The 23,729-nt window shown below is 39.0% G+C and overlaps 1 protein-coding gene across 1 annotated transcript in view; it reads right to left on the bottom strand.

Annotated features, from left to right (window-relative positions):
* Nucleotides 1-3,280: 3,280 nt before the first annotated feature.
* LOC108550591 (von Hippel-Lindau disease tumor suppressor) overlaps nucleotides 3,281-23,729 on the bottom strand; it is a 138,837-nt gene continuing 118,388 nt past the window's right edge. The window contains exons 2-3 of the mRNA XM_017904358.1: nucleotides 5,809-6,156; nucleotides 3,281-4,307 (exon numbers count right to left, since the gene is read on the bottom strand). Coding sequence (XP_017759847.1) covers nucleotides 4,031-4,307; nucleotides 5,809-6,041 — 510 coding nt within the window. The 5' untranslated portion in view covers nucleotides 6,042-6,156 and the 3' untranslated portion in view covers nucleotides 3,281-4,030. The remainder of the gene's footprint in view (nucleotides 4,308-5,808; nucleotides 6,157-23,729) is intronic.

Below are 23,729 nucleotides of genomic sequence, written 5' to 3'. Positions count from 1 at the left end.
GAATTGCGGAAACGAGGCCGGATTACCGACTACCTGCCACGAATCTCGCCTTGAAATTTCTTCTCGCACCTTCCCTCGAAATTTTCCACGCCCCCCCCCCCCTCTCCCCCCACGCGAGAAAGAGTCGCAGAGGCGCGAACTCGATCGATGGAGGCGTTACTTTTTCTTCGTCGCAGTTGGGATATTTTTCAGCCGAGCTCCTCTATTTTCTTCCCGGTTTCTTTATATCCGGGCAAGCGGGGAAAGTTCGAAACAGTGATAAATCGAAGACCGGAGGAATTTTTATGAAGCCGACGGCCGAATCGACTGGGGGAGGTCGCGGGGGATTGTTGATGGTGTTTCACTGTCTGTTGGTGGAATCAATTAGGGGAGAAGTGTTTTGTTACATCGCGGCTGAGATAGGCTTCTTTTTAATTTCGGAGAACAGAAATTATTCCTGTCTTTTATCTCGTGCGACATTGTTCCGATATTCGCGAAAAGATATTTCTAAATTTTAATTCTTTTTTCCTCTGTCAGTGAAATAATGACAATAAAAGGATCAAACAATGAATAGAAACGATGAATAGAATTAATTATTATTGCCATTTAACCCTTTTACTAGGCCGCGTTTCTCTAGGCGATTTGCCACTTAACTCACTAGCGCCACCACTGCCTATATCTACAACAAACGTTTATCAACGTAAATATCGCGTATATCCTTGAATTATTTTCCAACTTTACCGACATAATCTTACAATTTGAATAATATTCTAAGTCCCACAACGAAAATTAATCGCGGAAATTCTTTTCTCCACTGCCAGTGAAATAATGAATATAAAAGTATCAAACAATGAATAGAAACGATGAATAGAATTAATTATTACTGCCATTTAACTCTTTTACTAGGCCGCGTTTCTCTAGGCGATTTGCCACTTAACTCACTAGCGCCACCACGGTCTATATCTACAACAAACGTCTATTAACATAAATATCGCGTATATCTACGAATTACTTTCCAATTTTACCGACATAATCTTGCAATTTAACTAATATTCTGAGCCTCACAATGAAAATTAAGCACGAAAACATCGTAATAAAATTATGCAATGACGGGACAAAAGGATCGAGCAATGGATCGGTAAACAGGTTGATCTCCGCGAGAAAACGTCGCGGAAAAAAATAAATGGCTAGTTTTCTCATGCTGTTTAATCACCACAAGAATTCACAAGTAAATATAATTACAAGTCAGGTAACGTACATCGAGTTAACCAGAGACTGCCGTTGTGCGCCTCGTCGGAGGCAGAGATTCTCAAAGAGTACCAACGTTTCGACCGATAGAACACGATTCCGAAATAGAAATAAAAGAAACACGAGAAAATATACCTGTGTCTGGTAAAATTAAAATCCATGACAACGAAGTTGATCGTTCAAGATAACGTCCATCAGCAATCCACCTTCGATCTACCGATCTCGTTACAAAATTCCAATGAAAGGATCGCGAATGAAAGTGCGAAATGTTTCCCGGTCGCCCCGAGAGCCTTCGACATCCTCGTAATCGATGGAACACAATCATCCCCGCATGGAATCGAACAGAATCGTAATTAGCCCCGAATTTCCATCGCGATTTATTAGCATAATCGTCGGAGCGATCCCCAACAGCCAGTAACGGCGATAAAAATGGCAACTCGCGGTGCAAGTGCGTCGAAATCACGTCTAGCTTGTCAATTCTCATTAAATCAAGTATTCCACTGCTTCTTCACACGGTTTCAACAGCTTCGATGTATCTGACAAATCGAAACTTCCTTGGACGCGTAACCGATCGTCAAAGAAGAGGAATGAAATTATCGGAAAAATAAAAATGGCCGAAATATGAAGCGTTCGAACTACATTACCGACGGAGCGAGAGATCGTTACGGTTTGTAGTGAATTTTTCTAGCTTTTTTGTATTTTTTTTTTCTTCTTTTTTTCATTCTTTTTTTCCCCCTCGAGCGTTTGGAGGTTTTTGAAAGCGGCCATTTTTCTCGCGTCCACGGGCGGAAGACGGACAGGACAGGCTCTCGAGGAATTCGGGCGCAAGCCGATAAGCTCGAAACGTTCCAACGATAAAATACATATATTACAGGTATGTACGCGTATCGCGGTTTCGAGAGGAAAGCGACGTAACTCAGCAAACTATCGTAGCTTTTTCGGTGAATCGAGGCGACGTGACGATCGAACGGAGCGTTTGTCCGACGGATTTGCGATATATATTTCGCGGCATTCGAGACTTCCTCTTGGAAATGTTTCTGCCAAGCATTTTCTTATGGCCCTTTGATTTCAGCACATACGCTCGTAAATAGTCTCCAGTGTTGTATTTTATCGAATTTTCGATGTATTTTGGAATTAGAAATCTGCATTATCGACCGGGTTTAATCGTGTCTTTTGTTCTATTAATTTTGTAATTTAAGGTATTTTGCGAAGCGAGTAACGGGGATTTACGTCGAAGCGAATTTCTATTTTCAAATAAAAATTTGAAAAGGGAAGAGGAAGAAAAATATCGGGAAAAGGGTGGATAAAAGGAGGTATACTATAGTGATGGTGCATCTTACGGAAAATTGAGGTTCTGATAATTAAATCTGGGAATTATTAGAATTATTAAGACACGAATTGAATTGGGTTGTCAATTATTGAAAACAGAATGTCAATCGATTAAGTGTAATAAGGGATGATTGCAGTGATACGTAATTTTCCAATTTTTCTTTAAAAAATTGATCGTATACACTATACTCGTTTCAACAAAAATGATTCTCATGAATTTAAAAAATTTTTAATAAGATATTTAACAAAGGCAAGGGTCATATTATCGTAAAATAATATACATTCTAAATTATAGTACAAAGAAAATTCATCACTTTTATAAAAATAAATCGAAGATAGCTTATTATCTTCTTAACTTGGTGTCTAACCTCAAAATAAAATATATATTTTAAATTTCGGCAAATTAATAAAGATATGTAAAAATGTAAAATATTGTTAATGCATTAGTTTCCAAAATAATAATTTCTCATTGCAACTAAAAATCCAGCCCACGATGTTTTAAAAATTCCAAAAATTTGACAACAGTCGTTTTTGAAAAGAACCATGAATTGTATTCTTCTCTGCGGAATTTGATCATTATTATCCCTCTACTTGGTATCCAATTTCAAAATGAAATATAAAATAAAAATTTCGGCAGTTATTCAAAATATATAGAAATGTACAAAATTCATAATGCATTATTTTCCAAAATATTAATTTTTTATCACAGCTGAAATCCAGTCCACGGTGTATTAAAAAATCCAAAAACTTGACAAGGATCGTTTTTGAAAAGAACCATGAATTATATTCTTCTCTGCGTAATTCGATCATTATTATCCCTCTACTTGGTATCCAATTTCAAAATGAAATGTAAAATAAAAATTTCGGCAGTTACTCAAAATACAATTATTTTCCAAAATATTAATTTCTTATCACAGCTAAAATCCAGCCCACGATGCTCTAAAAATTCTAAAAATTTGACAAGAGTCGTTCCCAAAAAGAAGCTCGAATAATCCCGAAATATTCAAATGGAAGCCTTAATCTGTTCGAAGAACATATCCCCAGTAACCACATCCTCGGATAATCGATTGGTCGATCAGTTACCCAGGATCACACTGGTCGATCAGCGACAGAGACCCTAAGACCCAGCTTCCGCCATTTCTGTCAGCCTCGGAAACCCTGTGACCCGGTAGTCGGCATGTGGAGGCCACACCCGTTGCCAAAAAACCCTGGAAAAACGATGGCGAGATATCCCACTTCCCATTCAGAAGCCTCGAAGTCCAATTTCCTGAAGCTGTGTCACGGCAACCCCGAAAATCCGAAGTAAGTTCCTCTTGAAAGCCAATAGACCGGAAAACGCTTTCCCCGCGAATCCCCGACAGCCGCCCGCTCTACTGGCAGAATCTTTCAAACTCGAGTCACCTGGACACAAGGAGGGAGGATCCAGGAATCAGGAGAGACACGGCGTTACCCTCTAAGTCGGTGGCATCGATCGCTACGATTTCTGAGCGTCCTCGCTCTCCTTGTTCTGCGGCAGCATGTCCGCCAGCTCGAGCTGAAGGCTTCTCGGGATTTCGAGCTGAAATGCCTGTTGATCGTGCGTCAGACACTGCCTGATGGCCCTCAGAGACAGGTCGCGCAGAGTGTAAACCGGCAGAGTGATGTACACGTCCGTCCTTTCGTATTTCACAGGTGTCTCGCTGTGCTCAAGGCTGCGATTCTTGCCGAACCAAGGATCCGGGAAGAACACGTCCCTCTGGTTCGCCACGTACCTGCAAAACGTGCCCTCATCGTCCAGCCTGTGCTGCTTCTCGCACTCGAGGTCTGGTCAGACTCGAACCAGAGGTCGACTGCTGTAACGTCGAACGAAGAAAGAGTTCGGAGTCTGGGATCAGAGATCCTGGGGAAACTCTGATGGTTCCGAAGAGTTGGATCTTCCTACGGATTCGTCGAAGTGGTGAAAATTGGCCAAATCTAGTACAGAGATGGGGGAAGGTAGACCCTAAAAGACAGGAGTGACGAACTTGTGCGTTAGAGCTGCAGGCAAAGCTGGAGACTGCAAGTCTCCGTCGATAATTGATGCCACCCAGTTGCGACATCTGCTTATCTATGGGTCAATACACTAGAGTACGCATACATATAGGATTGGAATGAGTATGGTTCTGAAAGAATGTCAAGAGTGTTTGGGTTTAGAACGAAAGTGACCACGTGCACGAGGATTGACTGCAAAGAATATTTGTGATAGAGTCGAGTGAAGGTTCAGGGATACCTCCAGAGTGGTTGAAGTGCAAAGGGCATGATTGAGAAAGAAAGCTTGGGTATGAAAGAGGGCAGAACAGTGTGTGCAAGTCAGTCCAAGTTAGTCTAACAGTTCATTTTAAGACAGTCCATCAGTCAGTCTCGAAGAATCCAAGAGTCCAAGTCTGTTTTCAGTCTAAGAGTTGTCAGTAAAAGGCAGTGTGCAAGAAGTCCAAGTCAGTCTAACAGTTCAGTCTAAGTTAGTCAAAGACAGTGTGTTAAAGTCTAAAGTCAGTTTATAAGAGTCAGTTTAAGAAAGATCAGAAGAACGTGCTCATAGCGAATCTATCTCGTTTCATAGCCAGCCGCTGTCATTCTATTTATAAGCTTATTGTATTCTATTAAGAAGCCAACGATACTATCTTAAGTCAATCCCCACAAAAACGATCTCCTAGATACATTTTGTTATAGTGGATCATAGGTACACATTCTCAGACACGATCCACATGATCCCTAGTACTGTTAGTAAATTAAGCAAGATAGGCGAGCAGGCAAGCTACCAATTCGTTTCTTCCGATACTAGAGCAAGTGAAATAAATATGACTACTGGAAGAACGAGTAAAGCTACCAGAAAATGTTCCAAAACACGCTGCTCATTCCCCATAGTCTTTGCAACCAACCAAAACCTGCACCAAGCTACTCATGCTGTTAGACCCTTAGCACCAATGATGACCAAAGATGAATATACCTAGAACCTTCGTAGGATTAAAATCTCTGTTCGGATGAGGATGAAACGCTCTTCTGGATCAACTCTCTCTCTTCGTTCGACGTCAATGCAGGATCATCCGGTGCCAGCTTCGAAAGTACCCTAACAATTCGACTAGCTCAGCAAGGAAACGGGACGGAGTGAAGCAACAAACCCCATTGGTCGAACGTAACGAAGGAAGGAAAAACTGAGCTGCTGGGGTTTCTGGGAGGATCCGAGGGACATCTAGAGGTCACGCAGAGTCCTCGAGGAGCGTCGAGGAGTCCTACCTGTCTCCGGTCTCCTGGTCAACGAAGACCCACGGGTGCTTGTCGAAGGTGTCGATAAGCCGGCAATCGTCAGGCGCTAGCACACCATAGCTGACAGCCTGGCCCTGGTAATCCATCCAGTAGAGGATCACGTTGTGCAGCGTCTTGTTGATGAACCTAACGAAGGACTTGTGCACGTTGTTGTACGAACGGAGCAGCGGCAGCCGCTGTTGCTGCTGATACCTCTCGCCCATTCTGCCGCCTTTCTTTAGCCCCTCCGACCCACTGAGGAACTCCGCTCCAAGAATACACGGCTCTCTTATCCACCTCGCCACCTTCTCCACCCCTCGAGCTACGGTTTCGCGACGACTGAAAGCAGAAAATCAAGCGGACCGGGTTTAATCGACGGCTGTCTGACAGACGGTACTCGAGGATCCGTTCGATGAAGACTCGCGTCTTATTTCGGACTTGGCTGACTTCTGTTTCATTGTTTATTCTCGTCGTGCTTCGTGGGTACCAGAAATATATGTTTCGGTGAGCGGAAATCGTCCATTTTTGGAGGTATCGTGGTGTTGGTGAGTGGACCGAGTGCCTGTCAGCACGATGGATGAGCGTTTGAAACGGTGCGATAGTGGATCGAGAGGATGTTTAGGCTGGAACATCAGTGGAGCGAGAAGAATGACTGAGTTCCTAGGAAGCACGTGGAATTTTTTGACACTTGGCAGTGTATATGAGTGCATGGTGTGCATGAACATAAAAAGATATGCCAAGGGATTCAAGAGTGTCAGAAAAGATCATAAGAGACGTTTGACAGTTACCAATTAAAATAAAATGCGAAATTTTTAATCTAAACTTTGGAAACGGTCATTTTGAGCATGTTAAGTTCAGTATTAGCATGTCAAAAATTTAGTATTAATCCTTTCACGAATACCGACACGAGAAATACTGTGCAAACAGTATTATCCACGTAGTAAAATTAGAAAAATCAGAAAATAAATCAACGATACGTATCGAATATTTACATCAGGCTTATTGGAGATATGGGCCGTGGTGGCGCTAGTGAGTTCAGCCGTTCGTTCGTGAAAGGGTCAATGTAACGAAAAATGCTTCAATTTCCGCTGATTAAATTACATAAAATATATTTCTGGTACCCATCAATTACTATAAAACACACAAGACACACAAAGTATGTCGAAAATTGTATATCTATGAAAACGAAGTTCAATTTCGGATTTGAAAGTGAATGAGCTCGAGGACGTGGAACAGGGACGTCTGATGTTTGATAATTTGTGTTGGATACATGGTCTAGGTATGCGAAATATGATCGATTGATTACGTGGAATTGGAGGTTAGATAATTCAGTGGAGATAACTGTAGAGAACGAAGAGATTCGCTGGAAAATTTGCTCGCGATGCATTTTTGTGCCAGCCGCCATCAACAAGGGAAGGAGAAAGGACACCAGTTCTCGGATCGATCGGACGTAAACAATTTCTCTGGGAAAATTGGCCGAGCCAACGGATATGATGGTCAACATATTATAAAAAACGTTGGAATATTTGTCCGCCGATTTTTTCACCCCCACCACTCGATCTATGTCTGTCTCGCTCACGTGTTTGGCGAGAGACTCCATTCCTTGATCAAACAGGGAAATATTTGGGGAAAAAGGTACACGCCGCATGAAATTTGATAAAACTATAACGTGTGGAAAAAAAAAAAAAAGGCAAAGGAGGAAACGCAAATTGAGTATCACGCTTCATCGATAGATGGCTTTTTGGATGGAGTATACGGTGCGACTTTTGCAGGAAAATTTGTTAACCTGTGGAATTTTTGTTAAGGGGATATCGTTCATTTGAAAATTTAATTAATTTCGATAATTAATTTCGATTGGTTAAAATGTAGAAAATTAGAAGGAAATTGGAAATGATAAAGATTAGAGAAGCTGGAAAAATAATTAGCCGAAATTCGATAGTTTGGAAGTTTAAAAATTCGAAAATTTGAATATTTAAAGACATAAAAGTTAAAGAATTCGAATATTTGAGAAATGGAAAATTAAAAGATTTGGGAACCAAATGATTTAGTAATTTGTGAGCTCGAAATTTCAAAAGATTGCAAACTTGAGAACTCGAAAATTACAAAATTTGAAAGCAGGAATATCTAAAAATTTGAGAACTTGAAAATCCGAAAATTTGAGGTCTCGGAACTTAAAAAATATGAGAGCTGGGAAATTTTTACATTTGAAAACTTGAAAATTCGCAAACTTGAGAACTCGAAACTTAAAAATTAAAAAATACGAGAACTTGAAAATTCGCAATTTGAAGAACTCGTAGCTTAATGAATTTAATAACCTAAAAATTACAAAATTCGAAAACTCAAAAGTTTGCAAATTTGAGAACTCGAAACTTAAAAATTAAAAAATTGGGGCACTCGAAAATTCGAAAATTTGAGAACTGGCAGTTTAAAGAAATTGCCAACTTAAAAATAAAAAAATTAGAAAATTCAGAAATTCTGAAATTCTTAAATCGAAAAATCCATAACTTCGACGATGAAAAACAGATCGAGAAACTACCATAACTTCAAAATGTTAACCATGATACGATGAAACGTGAATAAAGTAGCGGGAAGAACGAACCAAATATAAATCTACGAAAGTTCAAGAACCGTCTCGGGAGCCAGTTCCACTAATAACTCATTTAAATAATATCTGACATTAACTCGACGCGGAACGCGTTTATCTAGCCGAAGCAATCAATCATGGGATGGTAATCAAATAGCTGTACATTCCTTGACGGTCTCGTGCGTCACTGAGAAACGTCGAGACGAATGGAAGCGAACCCGTATTCCGTTCTATAAATGCACGGGTGAACTTATCCATTAAACAATAGCAGCGAAGAGTCCATTATTTGCATTAACACATTTCCGAGAAGACAGCTTATCAAGCTGACAAGTCAATTTAATTATCTCCCTCTATGTTGATCTAATTAATTCCAGCTTATATCAAAAGAATCGATATCCATTTTATTTATCGTCGCGGCAAAATCTACTAATTATACTAATCATATTAACTAAAACTATATTTCTCCCGTGACTACCTTTCATTATCACTTACTTGGAATTTCACGATAAAAATCACAGAAAGTGTTTACATTAAAATAAAAATAATTACAAATATTACAAATTTTACATAAATATATATTCCGTAAAATTAACTTATAAGTTAATAGAGTATAATTATACTGTCTCAGTTTTATTCCAACATTTTGGACACCCTGCATATCCAAGACGAAAAAATTCGCGCGATTTTAGGGAGCCGTAATTCCCAAGCAGCCTCCGCCATTTAATTTCCCGGCGTGTCTCTAAAATATCGGCAAAATCTACTAATTATACTAATCACATTAACCAAAACTATATTTTCCCCATGACTACTTTTAATTTTTACTTACTTCGAGTTTCACGAGGGAAATCACACAAATCGTTTACATTAAAATAAATATAATTACGAATATCTTAAATTTTATATAAATATATATTCCGTAAAATTAACTTATAAGTTAATAGAGTATAATTATACTGTCTTAGTTTTATTCCAACATTTTGGTCACCCTGCATATCCAAGACGAAAAAATTCGCGCAATTTTAGGGAGCCGTAATTCCCAAGTAGCCTCCGCCATTTAATTTCCCGGCGTGTCTCTAAAATATTAATTCGAATTCAAACGCGCGATTTCTTCGGCCCATAAAACCACAAACGGACAAAGAAGCGTGCTCGCAGCGGGCGCGGAACGGGATCCCGCTTTTTCAATTAAATTCCCGTGACAAAGGGGCCGGCGAGCAGGGCCGAAAAGCGGAAAATCGATGGCTCGCATATGCGCCCGTATTATCAAAACGGAAACGCGCGGCTTCGCGGGTATCTAGCGTTTTCGGGTCTGCACTTTTCCCGCGAAGAGCCGTAATGGAGTTTCGGCGTTCCCCGGCGTTGTTTCGCTGTTTTATAAGCCGACGGGAGTACCGTCATGGCGGCCGCGTCTCCATCGTGGCCGATTTTACGCGAGACAAAACCGAAACCCGTTCGTGGCGAGCTTCTACGATTTCAGTTGTCCGCGCCGTTTAAATCCGATTCGAACTCTCGCGAATTTGAATTTCGCGGGCTTTTCGATACGCGGACGCTCCAGTTTCTGGTGCGAGGATTGCAGTTCGTGGTTGGCGGGATGGGCTGAACGAAAGGGAATGTTTAATTTTGTTAATTGCTGAAAGCTTCCGGAGCTTTTAAGGATTTATACCTTTTTCGTTTTTAGGGGATTTGGATTTTTGGCTCGTACAAAATTTTCGTTAATCTGCTATGGAAAGGTACAGCTCGAGCAAATTTTCGCGGCCATTTTAAGTCTCGAATTAATTGCCATAATTTATTTTTGGACTGATTCCGCCATTGGATACGGGAATCGTTAAATTTGTCAATCTACCGGGTGTAATGAAGAATTTTGGGAAGGAAAAATTACACGCTTTAATGGAAAATTTATACAGGTATTATCAACTACTATGATGAATTTAGAACAAATGATTATTTATTGCTAGTTATCAAATTAGGAAGATATATACGTAAATATATATAAAAATAAAAATATTCTATTTGAATAATAATAATAATAATAGTGATGATAGAAGTGAATGCTTTCTCGAAATTGTCAAAATTTAAAAACCCAGGAAATTCAGAAAATTTTCAAGTTTGGAAAAATTTTCGATTTTCTCGAAAGTCAAAGAAGTAAACGTATAAAATCAATGACATAGAAATTATTATCTAAACTTTCTAAAAAATCTGGTAAAAATAAATCAAAAAATAAATATATTAAATTGCAAAATATCCAACAATGAATTTTTCAAAACTTCCAAAATCCTGCCAAGTTTCAAATACCAAAATTAAATATTCTCCCTAACCCCAGGAGGATGCACGTGTACCTATAGAACGGTCGCAGAATAAACAGACAAATAGATTCAAATAAATACAGCGTGAAATGCACACGAAATTCCGCAGTTGCCAATGGAGGATTAAAAGGAAAAACCATGCCAAGCCCAACTGCAATAATCGATCCCCGCCCCCAAGACAAACTACACACGAACAGCATAATAATTCCGGCTTCAACAGGTCGTAAAACATTCCATTGGATCGGGAGAAATTTCACGCCCTCCGCTTTCATTAAAACTTTTCCCTCTGCCGGCAGCCGATGACCGATATAACAGCCAGGACGAAGGAATATCGACGAGGCCGCGGTTAGAATTAGCGACGACAAGGGTGACAAGATTTACGCGTGTCCGCCACCGGCCCGCAATAAGAACTTATTCCGTATATCTTTCGCGATTTATCGCGACGCGAGAGCCGTGGTCCTCTCGCGGGATTCAAAGTTCCCGCCGCGCCGGAACTTCCGTTCGCCTCGCGGATCCGAAGATTACGGTCTCGCGCGCTCCAGACGTTCATCCGTGTTAATTTCCCGTGGTGTCGTTGAAATTTTAATCGTGCATGTATCGTTGAAAAATTAGGTTTAATAATATCGTGCAAATAATAGAATACGTAGTGAAAAAAAGGAAGAGAATATAAAGATTATGGCAGTCAATTATAGTGTCAATTTCCTGTGTCGTCTATTGAATTTTAACCATGCATGCATGGCCCAAGAATTTGGATTAATAGTATCGTGTAAATAATAGAATACGTAGTAAAGAAAGAGAATTCTAAGATTATGTCGGTAAAATTGTAAAATAATCCAACGATACCTTTATCGGAGATACGCGCCGCGGTGGCGCTAGTGAGTTAAGTGGAACGCCGTCTTAAGGCTGTCTTAAAACGCTTACTCGTGAAAGAGGTAATCTGTAAGGTGGGTTCTTGGATTTGGTGACTACTTGTTGAACGAGAAGTATGTTTTTTGGGATTGAGGATGAATGAAACGTTTTGGCGAATGAATGAGGTTGGTGTTGAATGAGAGTGACAGTTGGCGTGGGTGTGAAAGGTACTTACGTGGTGGTGAAGATTCAAGTGAATACGAAGAGTTAAAGAAGACACGTGTGTAAAGATGTGAAACTAAAGGGAGTTGCAGATACTTGCATGAACAGACAAAAGAATTATTTTTGCTTATCATTTCGAATTTATAATTTCTTTTAATTATCCAGATGCAGAATATATTCGGAAGCATTGCTCAAAATTCAATTCCAATGTTCTTTTTTCACAGTGGATGATAATTTTTGCCAAAGGAAAAAAATAAAATATTGAATCGCTGATTTTTAAATTCAAATATTTCTTTTGCTTTGAATTATATGAAACAATTTATTCATTAAAAAATCTTATATTATTATAGTTTCCATAAGGTAATTTCTAAAGCATGATTTCTTTTTTCATCTAGCAATGGTTTCCATTCGTTCAATTTCTTTAGATTGTCTCTAATTATAAAAATAATAAATGGTAATAAATACCTTATCTTCTGGTTGCAATTAAAATACCATATCTCCAAGAAATATTAGACAGATTGTGTTACGTTCTTGTAAGACGCCTTCAAAAATAATTCCCATTGTAGAAAGCGCAATGATGAACAAGAAAAGAGTCGAAAGAAATTGATATGACATGCAAGCAATGAAAAATGGTCCTTTCGTACTCGCAACGTGTTTTTCGGAATGATTCTTCGCGGAAGAGCCGTAATGGCGGGCGCAGAAGATAAATGAAGGAAGTTCATACACGGAAAATGAGAAATAATTGTGCTCCGCAATGCGACTACCTGAAAAGAAATCCACTGGTCTCGAAGATCTCCGACTACGATCTGGAAAATTCTCACAATGAACGTACAAACTACCCAAGGAGAAGGTAGAACAAAGGAAAAACTCAAGAACGAACAGTCTGTTGGCACCTCTTAGCTTCTTTGCTAAGAAGAAAAATTTTAGAACACCAAATTCACGTGTTGCTTTGTGATACATCTAATCAGATAGTATCCTTTAGAATTTCGTATTTATACAATGATCACTTATATTTTAGATCTGAATCTGTTATCTAGATTAATCTCTGTATGATCATCTTCATCGTCTACAAAACTGAAGAAGGTGAATCTAGAGATAGGCTTTAAGCTGTGAGAAATTTTATTCCTTTCACCAGTAAACGTTCTGAAGTAGCCTTAAGACGATTTTCCACTTAACACACTAGCGCCACCACGGCTCGTATCTCCACTAAATGTATCATAAACGTATGAGCGAATTATATTTTAATTTTACTGATATTCTATAGAATTTTCTTTCTAAGACGATATTCCACTTAACTCACTAGCGCCACCATGGCTCGTATCTCCAGTAAATGTACCATAAACGTATGAGCCAAATTTTTTATTATTTTACTGATATTGTATAGAATTTTCGTCTTCCTATGTGTGTCATATTATTTGTACAATACTGTTGATACAAATTTTACTCATAAAAAGGTATAATACCTCGTGCTTTTGTTAGCTTTGAATTCAAAAGAGAACGATGATTGCCACAAATTAAATGACCAACTTTGGAAATAAATTTTAGAAAATTCTGTTTAAAAATCTATTCTTTTTGTATCTCGTATATCCACCAAGTATGTACACCAAGATCATAAAACCGTGATAGTATTCAAAGACTCTGATACCTTCAAAGCTCAACGAAATATCTAACAAACCCACAGCCACCACTCCGTTGGAAAGCATTATCGTCGAACAAAGAAGATCGATAAGAAGAGCAACTCGGTCTGATCGAAGAATTTTCTCATTTCGACATCGGTGTAGCGCGTTATCGTTCATCATCCACTTTTTCCAGGAACGTCTCCTCTCCCACTGACGGATTAGAGTCGCTTAAAGTCGATAGCCGGTGATTCCGACGCCGGGACAGCGAGAAATTGCGCTTAAAAGCCACAGTTACGTTCTACCTGGTCTCGTTTCGTGTCTCCTCCTTGTCGTCTTGCATAACGCGAGTCGCAATTACGCTCGAGAAGGAGACAGAGGGAGAGAGAGAGAGAGAGAGGGGGGGAGATGGAGAGTAGACGTTGTTGGGGAGAAAATGGAAACGTCCAGGCTAAAATATTTCGCAATTGTCCTGGAGAATTGAGGGTCAGTCGTATCGATCGCGGTCAGAGTTCACGATTCGTAGACTCGAGGTGATTAAACTGATCTATAGATCGAACGCGGAGTGGAACTCGCAATTCTGAGGAATGAAAATAGACGAAGAGTTGGAAACGAAACCGACGATACGATTATTCTTTTTCACTGTTGCCAGCAGAGTCGAAAGGTTGGTGTATATTCTATTTAAATAGGACCTCGAATATTCGTACTTTCTAGAAGCCCGAGTAAGGAATCCTAGAACGGAAATGAGATTTCCGCGAACGAGAATGTAAACGTGGAACGTAAAACTTCCATTCGCGGAATAAATCGAAACTGCACAGACCCTGTTCTGGCATCAAAACTCAACTTCGTGAAGGATTCTGGAATCAATAGAGTCCAAAATTTATCAAATACAGTGAAATTTTGAAATAAACATCATAATTCAAATGTGGAACTTACGATGTGACGAAATTAATCCAATTCTGCGAAACTTCATGAATGAAAATCACGTAGACCCTCTTCAGATGTCAAAAGTAAACTTCCTAGTATCCTGACAAGATCCCAAAATGAATTCAGAACTGTAGAACTTCGTAACTGAGTAAATCCATGTCCTGATCCCAAAATTCAACTTCAGAAGAAGATCCTGGCACTTAGAATACCCTAAAATCAATCTTCAGGGACTTCATGAGAAGATCATCGAAGGAGCTAAAGCTACCAAGAATAAGGATCAATTCTTTGAACCTTTGGGAATATGTCACAAAGGACCAATTTTCTGATCCCTAAGTGCAACATCAATAGGAGACTCCTGCACTAAGGAGATCTTAAGATCAATCCTTATATTTGATGAGAAGATTATCGAGGAGAGCAAAGATACCAAGAAAAAGGATCGATTCTCCGAATCTTCAATCTTTGACACTTAGTTCAACTTCAGAAGAAGACTCCAGCACAGAGAATACTCTAAAATCAATCTTCAGTCACTTCGTGAGATCATCAAAGAGACCAAGCTAGCAGTATTCAGCCACTTCCTGAGAAGATCATCAAAGGTACCCAAGCTACCAAGAAAGTGGGTCAATTCTCTGCACTATTGGGAATATCTGTCACAAAAGACCAATTTTCTGGTCCCTAAGTGAAACATCAATAGGAGACTCCTGCACTGAGAAGATCTAAAGATCAATCCCTTATACTTGATGATAGGATTATCAAAAAGACCCAAGCTAGCAATCTTCAGCCACCTCATGAAAAGATCACTAAAGAGACCCAAGCTAGCAATCTTCAGTCATTTCATGAGAAGATCATCAAAGGTACCCAAGCTACCAAGAAAGTGGATCAATTCTCTAAACCATCAGGAACATCTGCCACAAAAGGCCAATTTCCTGATCCCAAAGTGCAACTTCAGTAAAAGATTCCACCACTGAGAACATTCTAAGATCTATCCTTTGTACTTCGAGAGAAGATCAGGAAGGAGACCATATCTATCAAGAAAGTGGGTCAGTTCTCTGCACCATCAGGAATATCTACCACAAAAGACCAATTTTCTGATCCCTTAGTGCAACATCAATAGAAGACTCCTGCACTGTGAAGACCCTAAGTCCAATCCTCTGTAACTCGACGAGAAGATCATCGAGGGCACCAAAGCTACCAAGAAAAGGACCAAATCCTCCGAACCTTCAGTTTATTGATCGCAAAGTTCAACTTCGGAAGAAAACTCCAACACTGAGAAGACTCTAAGATCAATCCTCTGCGACTGGACGAGATGATCATGGAGACCAAAGCTTCCAAGAAAATTCTCTGAATGACCAAGAATATCTGCCACGAAAGAGCAATTTTCAAGCAACATGCAAACACGTCTCGGAGGAAGAAGCAACTACGTTTGAATCGACTAACTGAACGTTCCGGAGTTAGGGTCCGATAGAGATAGTATGACGATTTGGACTATCGTGCCTGTGAAATTACAGCTAGCCGGAGCGGCGGAGCCGACGTTGTAATTTCCCTGGTAATTTGCAACTAACTCCGCGAAATGGCCGTCAGCAACGAGGGAAGGATCCCATGAAATTGGAAATAATGAACCGTCGAACTTGGTCAGGCGATCTTTTCCGCGCCGGGAACGCAGCTCGCGATGAAAGTTTCTTAACGAACGTGTAATCCGAAACGCATCAGTTGCGAGAGTTCAATTTCAGCTGAGCTGCAGACACGGTTTACGCCTTGCGTACCCCAAAGACGCCAGTTAAGTCCGTTTTTAGCGATTTATTCGTAGAATCGACGCCGGGATGGCGAGTGGATGGCTAAATGGCTGTCTATGAACGGGTTCGAGTTAGGTTCGGATCAACGTGGAATTTTAAATCGGGATTGGAATGTTAGAGTCGGTGAATAGAAGGGCCAGAGAGTCGATGGGTTGGGAAATTGAAAAATTGCAGGGGCGTAGTGCAGAGTGGGTGATTAAGGCATTGGTAAATCTGAAGATCCAGGGTTTGAGGAATTATAGAGCAGAATTATGGGATCCATGAATCGAAGAACTGAAAGTATAATGATTACGGAATTTCGAATACTATGATAGAATTATGGAAAAAGAGTGAGAGAGACGATGAAAATTTAATTTTCAGAAAGATATCTAGGAAATTCGCAAATTCAGGAATTTTTGAAGAATTGGAGAATTATATGATCCACGGGTTGAAGAACTTATAATAATAAGTGAAATTATAATAATTATGGAATTTAAAATACCACGATAGAATTATGGAAAAAGGGTGAGAGAGACAAGAAAAAGTATAATTTTGAGAAAGGTGTCTGAGAATATCGGAAATTCTGGAATTTTATAAAGAATTATAGGATTCTAAGAGGATCAAGAAATAGGAATAGATATACTATAGAAACGTGAAAATTAATGGAAAATATTTTCAAAAAATTTGGACATAGTTACTCATTAATCAGAGAATAAAATTTTCTGAGATTTTTAAGAACCTAACCTAACCAAATCTAATTAAAAAGTTGTTCTTGGAGTCTTATTTATCGAAAACTGGATTTTTGAAGAGATAAAGGGGGAAGGATATGATAGATCAATCGTGGAAGAAAATTCTATTAAGATGGTGGAATGGATCAATTAAGCAAGAAGTTACGCTGATTTAATATTTCCTCATCGGATAATACTTCGTCTTCCCGATCACTTTCGGTACGTTCTTCCGTCGTGTTGGAGGAAGATCCATCAGCTGGTTTCTACATAGACGGATACGAGAATGGATATCCTTGTCAACTTTGCGTAATAAAGATCCATTCGATCCTTCCGCCATTGAAAATCGTGACGATACTTTTAATTATAGCGTTTAGCAATCAGTGGCGAAAAGGTTAATGACCTCGCAAGGTGATTTATCATGTCGTCTGCCTTGTACTTGTCTGGATGTACTTTAGTCGGAGGTCTAACTTCCTGTGTACACTGCAACGAGTGGATCTTTGCTTAACTTTCACTTCGGTGTCTTCCTTGTAAACGTCGTGCTTCATAATTTGAAAATTCGAAAATTAGTAAATATATAAAGTGGGAAATTTTAAAATTTGGGGGCTTGGAAAGTTGAGAATTCGGAAAATCGAGTTATTCGAAAATTGGAAAATTTGAAAGTTTGAATATTCGAAAATGTAGGAATTCGAAAATTCGAAAATTAAAAAATTCAAGAACTCGGAAATTAAAATATTTGAAAATTCAAATATTCAAAAAATTGGCAACTCCGATATTAAAAAATTAGGAAATTTGAAAACTCGGAAATCATGGATTCGAAAGTTCAAATATTCAAAAAATTGGGAACTCCGATATTAGAAAATTAGTAATTTTGGAAACTCTGAAATCATGGATTCGAAAGTTCGAATATTCAAAAAATTAGGAACTCCTATATTAGAAAATTAGAAAATTTGAAGACTCGGAAGTCATGGATTCGGAAGTTCGAATATTCAAAAATTTGAATATTCGAAAACAAGAAACTTCGACAATTGGAAATTCAAGAATTTGAAAGTTCGACTATTCGAAAAATTGGATACTTCGAAATTAAAAATTTAGGAAACTTGAGAACTCGGAAATTCAAGAATTCGGAAATGCAAATATTCAAAAACTTAAAGACTCGGAAATCAAAAAACTCGATGATTTAAAAGCGCATGCACTCGAAAGCGATAAAACTCGGAAATCCGCGAAACAAAAACTCGCAAACCCAAAAAATTATCAAACAAAATCTGCAAAAATTCCAATCACAGAAGCTTAACTCCCACCTGCAAACACTCTCTCAGAAAACCCTCGAAAATTCTCCAAATTAATCCCCACGTGCAATTCTCTAGTCCCCAAAATTCTCTCCACTCTCGAACGTCTCGAGCACAATACAACAACGACCCGACAATTCGAACTCGAAATCGCGGATCTGAATCAGCAGGCCAAAAATACGTGGCTCCTTTCTCGTCTCCTGGCGAACAAACAAGCAGCGAACCAAGCAAACAAACAAACAATCAAACACCCAGCTACGCCGATATTTCGTCCAGCAGTCTGACGGTACATCATCGGCACCATAAACGATCACTCGACTCGATCGAGGCTAGGTCCAAAACCAGCTACGCTCACTGCCGAGACGCGGCATCCCGTGGAAGGGTCCGCAAACACCCGGAACCTTAATTTGCAGGCAGATACGCGCGGAACGCCGGGGACAAGATGGCGGTAAGCGCGGCAAGTATTTACTTAGGCCGAGCCATGGCAGAAGCAGAGAAATTGCGGCTGCGAGCGAGCATCAGATGCATCGTCGCTTTATTACGTTTCCGGGTTGCTGCCTTCTCGCTCTCGATGGCCGAAGAAACGCCGGGTATCGGGACACGATGCCACAGGGATGAGAAATTCGCCGTGAGGGTAGCACGCTCTAAAAGGCTTTCGATCCAAGTTCCTCGGGGCTTTGCGGATTTTTCTTTTTTCTCCTCGAGGGAAATTTGCGGCTACTTTGGCGCCGGTGTGCAGCGAGCAGGGCTGATAGAGGATTTTTCCAGCTGACGAGAATTTTTGGCAGACACTCGAGTGTTTCCCCGTTTCGGTTTTACGACGAAGATGGCTTCCGTTTTATGACCTAAGTGATTTCCAGAAGGTGTACGAATTTTTTACACGTGGGGGCAGAGAGGCAAAAATTTGGAAAAGTTTAATTAAAAAATTGACTTCTTTCCCCTTTTTCTGATAAACTTACTTACTGGTTGTATATCCTATTCTAAGGTCTTATTAGGTGTATATATTATTCTAAGGTAAAATAGAGAAAAATTGGGTATTGGTTATGATTCAAATTGTGGAAAACTGTGCTGGGAATTTTCCAAATCGTACACCTGTGACAGTTATAAATTGGGGAGCATGGGTGCATCCCCGTTTCGGTTTTACGATGAAGATGACTTCCGTTTTATGGTCTAGGTAATTTCCAGAAGGTATCCGAATTTTTGACGCGTGGGTGAGGGGGACAAAAATTTGGAAAAGTTTAATTAAAAAATTGACTTCTTTCCCCTTTTTCTGATAAACTTACTTATTGGTTGTATATCCTATTCTAAGGTGTAAGGTCTCCTTGGGTGTAGAGCCTATTCTAAAGTCTTATTGGGTGTATATACTATTCTAAGGTAAAATAGAGAAAAATTGGGTATTGGTTATGATTCAAATTGTGGAAAACTGTGCTGGGAATTTTCCAAATCGTACACCTGTGACAGTTATAAATTGGGGAGCATGGGTGCATCCCCGTTTCGGTTTTACGATGAAGATGGCTTCCGTTTTATGGTCTAGGTAATTTCCAGAAGGTATCCGAATTTTTGACGCGTGGGTGAGGGGGACAAAAATTTGGAAAAGTTTAATTAAAAAATTGATTTCTTTCCCCTTTTTCTGATAAACTTACTTATTGGTTGTATATCCTATTCTAAGGTGTAAGGTCTCCTTGGGTGTAGAGCCTATTCTAAAGTCTTATTGGGTGTATATACTATTCTAAGGTAAAATAGAGAAAAATTGGGTATTGGTTATGATTCAAACTGTGGAAAACTGTGCTGGGAATTTTCCAAATCGTACACCTGTGACAGTTATAGGTTGGGGAGCATGGGTGCATCGGACATAGGGGTTAATGTTTCACCAACCGGAAGGAGCGCTATGGTGACATGCGTAGATATCTATCTAGCTGCCCCTCTATCTAGTTTCACAGCGCTAAAACTGGTAGAACAGTGAAAATAATTTTGCATTTTAGATAGGTAACATGCTTTGATGAAATTAATGCTAACTGCCGCTTAAACAGAAGTACAATTATAAATACCTATTTACTGTCGTTTGTGTTACTGTCATAAACAGGTATAAATATAAATCGAGAATTTTAATTTTAACCCTCTGCACTCGGAAGGAGATTCTCGGTCATCAGTTGGGAACATTGAATTATAATTTTAAATAAAGATGAACGTTCCATGTCGAATTTATGGTAATGAAACGATACGAAACGTTCAAATGAAACATTAAATTAAACACGATTCCTGTTGATATTATTGCAAAACGTGATAGGATTTATGACAGAAAATTTTCCTCTGTGATGAAAGAATCTTCGAGTGCAAAGAATTAATACTGATTTATTGAAAAATTGGATTTATTGAAGAATTAATCGAGAATAAATAAGATATTCGAAATAAATTTAATACCAAAGTCACTGGGTAAATGACACTTTATCTTTAACTTTTATCTTTGGTCTAATTTTTTGGATTCTCTATGATCATACTTAATCGCAGAAGAAAGTGGTATTTCAATGACGAGAAAGTTTGTCGAAGAAGAAGACAAGGCAACGATTTACGATCCGATCGATCTGACTGATGCAACACGATCGAGGATCGTGTCCGAGAGAAAGTTCCAACCTAGGGCAGTAAACAGATTCCTCGACAGCTAGATTAAGTTCTAAAGTTGCCTGCAATCCAGGAAATATGAAGCAATTTAACGAAAAGCTCGCCGTGGTCCAGCAGAATCTCATAACTGCACAAAACACGCCCCACTGAGAGACTTTGCGCGCTGGAAACAGGAACCATTAACCCCAGTTCAATGAACACTCTGCCAACCAATTATACACAGCTCACAGCGGGCGTAATTAACCACAATTAGATAAAGATTAGCCACGGTCTACCGATTATGGAACCACGTTACCGAAACGTTCGTTACAATCTTCCGCGAGCTCTGAAATACCCTTGACAGCTGTTAGGCCTGTCATAGGGTGCATCTGGCCACGAAACTCCGAAAACGTGAATCAAAACCGATATAAAATACACCACAGGCACTGTTCGTGGAGTAGACACGCTGCTGAAGCTAATCCGACCTAAAATTCGAACTGCAACAAGCCAGAGGCAACTCTCCGACAAGACCAAAGACCACAGGAGACAAGGACCGTGGCAGAAGTTTGCTCGGGTAGGAAGAAGGCGAAACAGCGAAGAGACGGCGAAGAAACGGCGATAAGGGGTGGGAAAAGAACAAAGGAACGCGATACCAGGGCAGTTGGATACCGGAAATGATTAATGCCGGTACATACTCTGTTTCTACTTGCTCTCAGCCAGCCAACGGTGGTCCACAGGGGTGATCTATGCTGCCGATTCCAGCGCTGATTCCAGCCACGTAACCGTCTACGATGCGGCGCTTTGTGGCCGGCCGTAGGTTGGCAAACAAACGAAAACGCCCATTGTATATCGATTGTGTTCGCGCCCGATCGCGGGAACAATGGGGATAATTGAGCGTACAAATTACGATAGCGAGAAATACAGAGGCCACCGGGGCGTGGGCGTGCACGCCAGCCACCGGGCCTGGCAATTAGGTATCTACGAGAGGACATTGCGAGCAAGAAGAGAGGCTGCTGGTTGTTTGCGGAACGGACACACTCCCTTTGATAGTTGGGGAAACGGAACGAGAGGAAAGGGTGCGGGTTTGGGCCCCGGCGAACCAGCTGTTTACGCGCGTCGAGTGCTGGTTCAGGTGTGATCTTGGGGTTAACCGGGTGGTGTTATTATAATCCAGTTTTTAACATTAGCACTACCGATCGTTAACTCTTAGAGTGCTGAATACTCGCGGCCTATGTGGTCCGTATGGACAGCGCGCGGCCAGCGCTGACGATCGCTGTGGACGGAATACTTTTTCGCTAGACTGAACTCTGTTGATGAACTATTCTAAGCGCAAATCGTAACAAGTTATAGTAATTCTTTCGCACGAGATTAAATGATTCAAGAGCGTTATTTTTTAGTATTAATTCTTTATTATTAACATTGAAATTTTAAATAAACTAAAATTTGTGTAATAAAATAGAAAACAATAAACTAGAAAACTAAATTTAATAAATATAACGGAAGTGAATAATTCAATTGTGTGCGGAAAATTTCAAAACAATTATCAATACATTGGCGCATACAAACGCATATATGCGCCCTTAGTCCAGGCCGATGACTTAGAGAAAACACATAAATGCGGCCTTAGGCTACACGGATGACTTTCGTGAAACGCATATATGCGTCCATAGAGCTCTAAGGGTTAATGGGTACCGAACTATAACGTGCACAGATTATAGTAATTTCCAATTTTATTCTTAATGCAGGTGTATGTGTTCGGTGATTGCAAAAAGGAAAATTCTGGGATCAGTCATTTTCACTAGGTTCGTAGTTCTAGTGTTAAAAATTAATTTTGTTTTTCGGTTTTTTCTCGAAGAATATGCTCTGGATAGAAATGGACACCAATATTTTCTACATTTTTTAACGCGGGTTTGGGCCCCGGCGAACCAGGTGTTTAAGGGCGCCGAGTGCTGGTTCAGGTGTGATCTTGGGGTTAACCCTGGGTGGTGTTATTGTAATCTAGTTTTTAAAAATCAATTTTGTTTTTCGGTTTTTTCTCGAAGATAGTATTCGTGTACAAAGTAGTCATGTGTACAAAAATAATATTACAGAGTTACGTAATATTTAATTAATATTAACTTTCATGGAACTAGCCCCAGTCTCAGAAGAAAGGAATTTACAAATATTATCTTTATTAAATAAAACAAAAAATATAAAATAATAATTCACGTGTATCAATATTATTTTATATAATTATTAACCAACAATAGTAATATTTGATAGTCATATGTACAAAGATAAGATTACAAAGTTAAATAATACTTAATTAAGACTAGATTTCACGGAACCCAACTCCAGTTTTAGCAAAAGAGACTTAGTAAAATTATATTTACTAAATACAATATTCTTAAATAAACCATGAAGCTTAAAAAATATATAAAATAATAATTCGCGTGTATTAATATTATTTTATATAATTATTAACCAACAATAGTAATATTTGATAGTCATATGTACAAAAATAATATTACAGAGTTAAATAATACTTAATTAAGATTAGATTTCACGGAACCTAACTTCAGTTTTATAAAAGAGAAATTTAGTAATATTATTTTTATTAAATAAAATATATCATTAAATAAAACGTGGAGCTTAAAAAATATATAAAATAATAATTCACGTGTATCAATATTATTTTATACAATTATTAATCAACAAAGATAGTATTTGGTAGTCATATGTACAAAAATAATATTACAGAGTTAAATAATATTTAATTAATATTAAGTTTCATGGAACCTAACCCCAGTCTTGGAAAAAGGGAATTTAGAAATATAATCTTTATTAAATACAACAAATATAAAATAATAATTCACGTGTATCAATATTATTTTATATAATTATTAACCAACAATAGTAATATTTGATAGTCACATGTACAAAGATAAGATTACAGAGTTAAATAATACTTAATTAAGACTAGACTTCACGGAACCTAACTTCAGTTTTATAAAAGAGAAATTTAGTAACATTATTTTTATTAAATAAAATATA

The sequence above is a fragment of the Eufriesea mexicana genome, unplaced genomic scaffold (genome assembly GCF_001483705.2).
Source record: "Eufriesea mexicana isolate 0111107269 unplaced genomic scaffold, ASM148370v2 scaffold474474846, whole genome shotgun sequence".
NCBI classification, from domain to species: Eukaryota; Metazoa; Arthropoda; class Insecta; order Hymenoptera; family Apidae; genus Eufriesea; species Eufriesea mexicana.
This window is presented reverse-complemented; position numbering and strand designations above follow the sequence as displayed.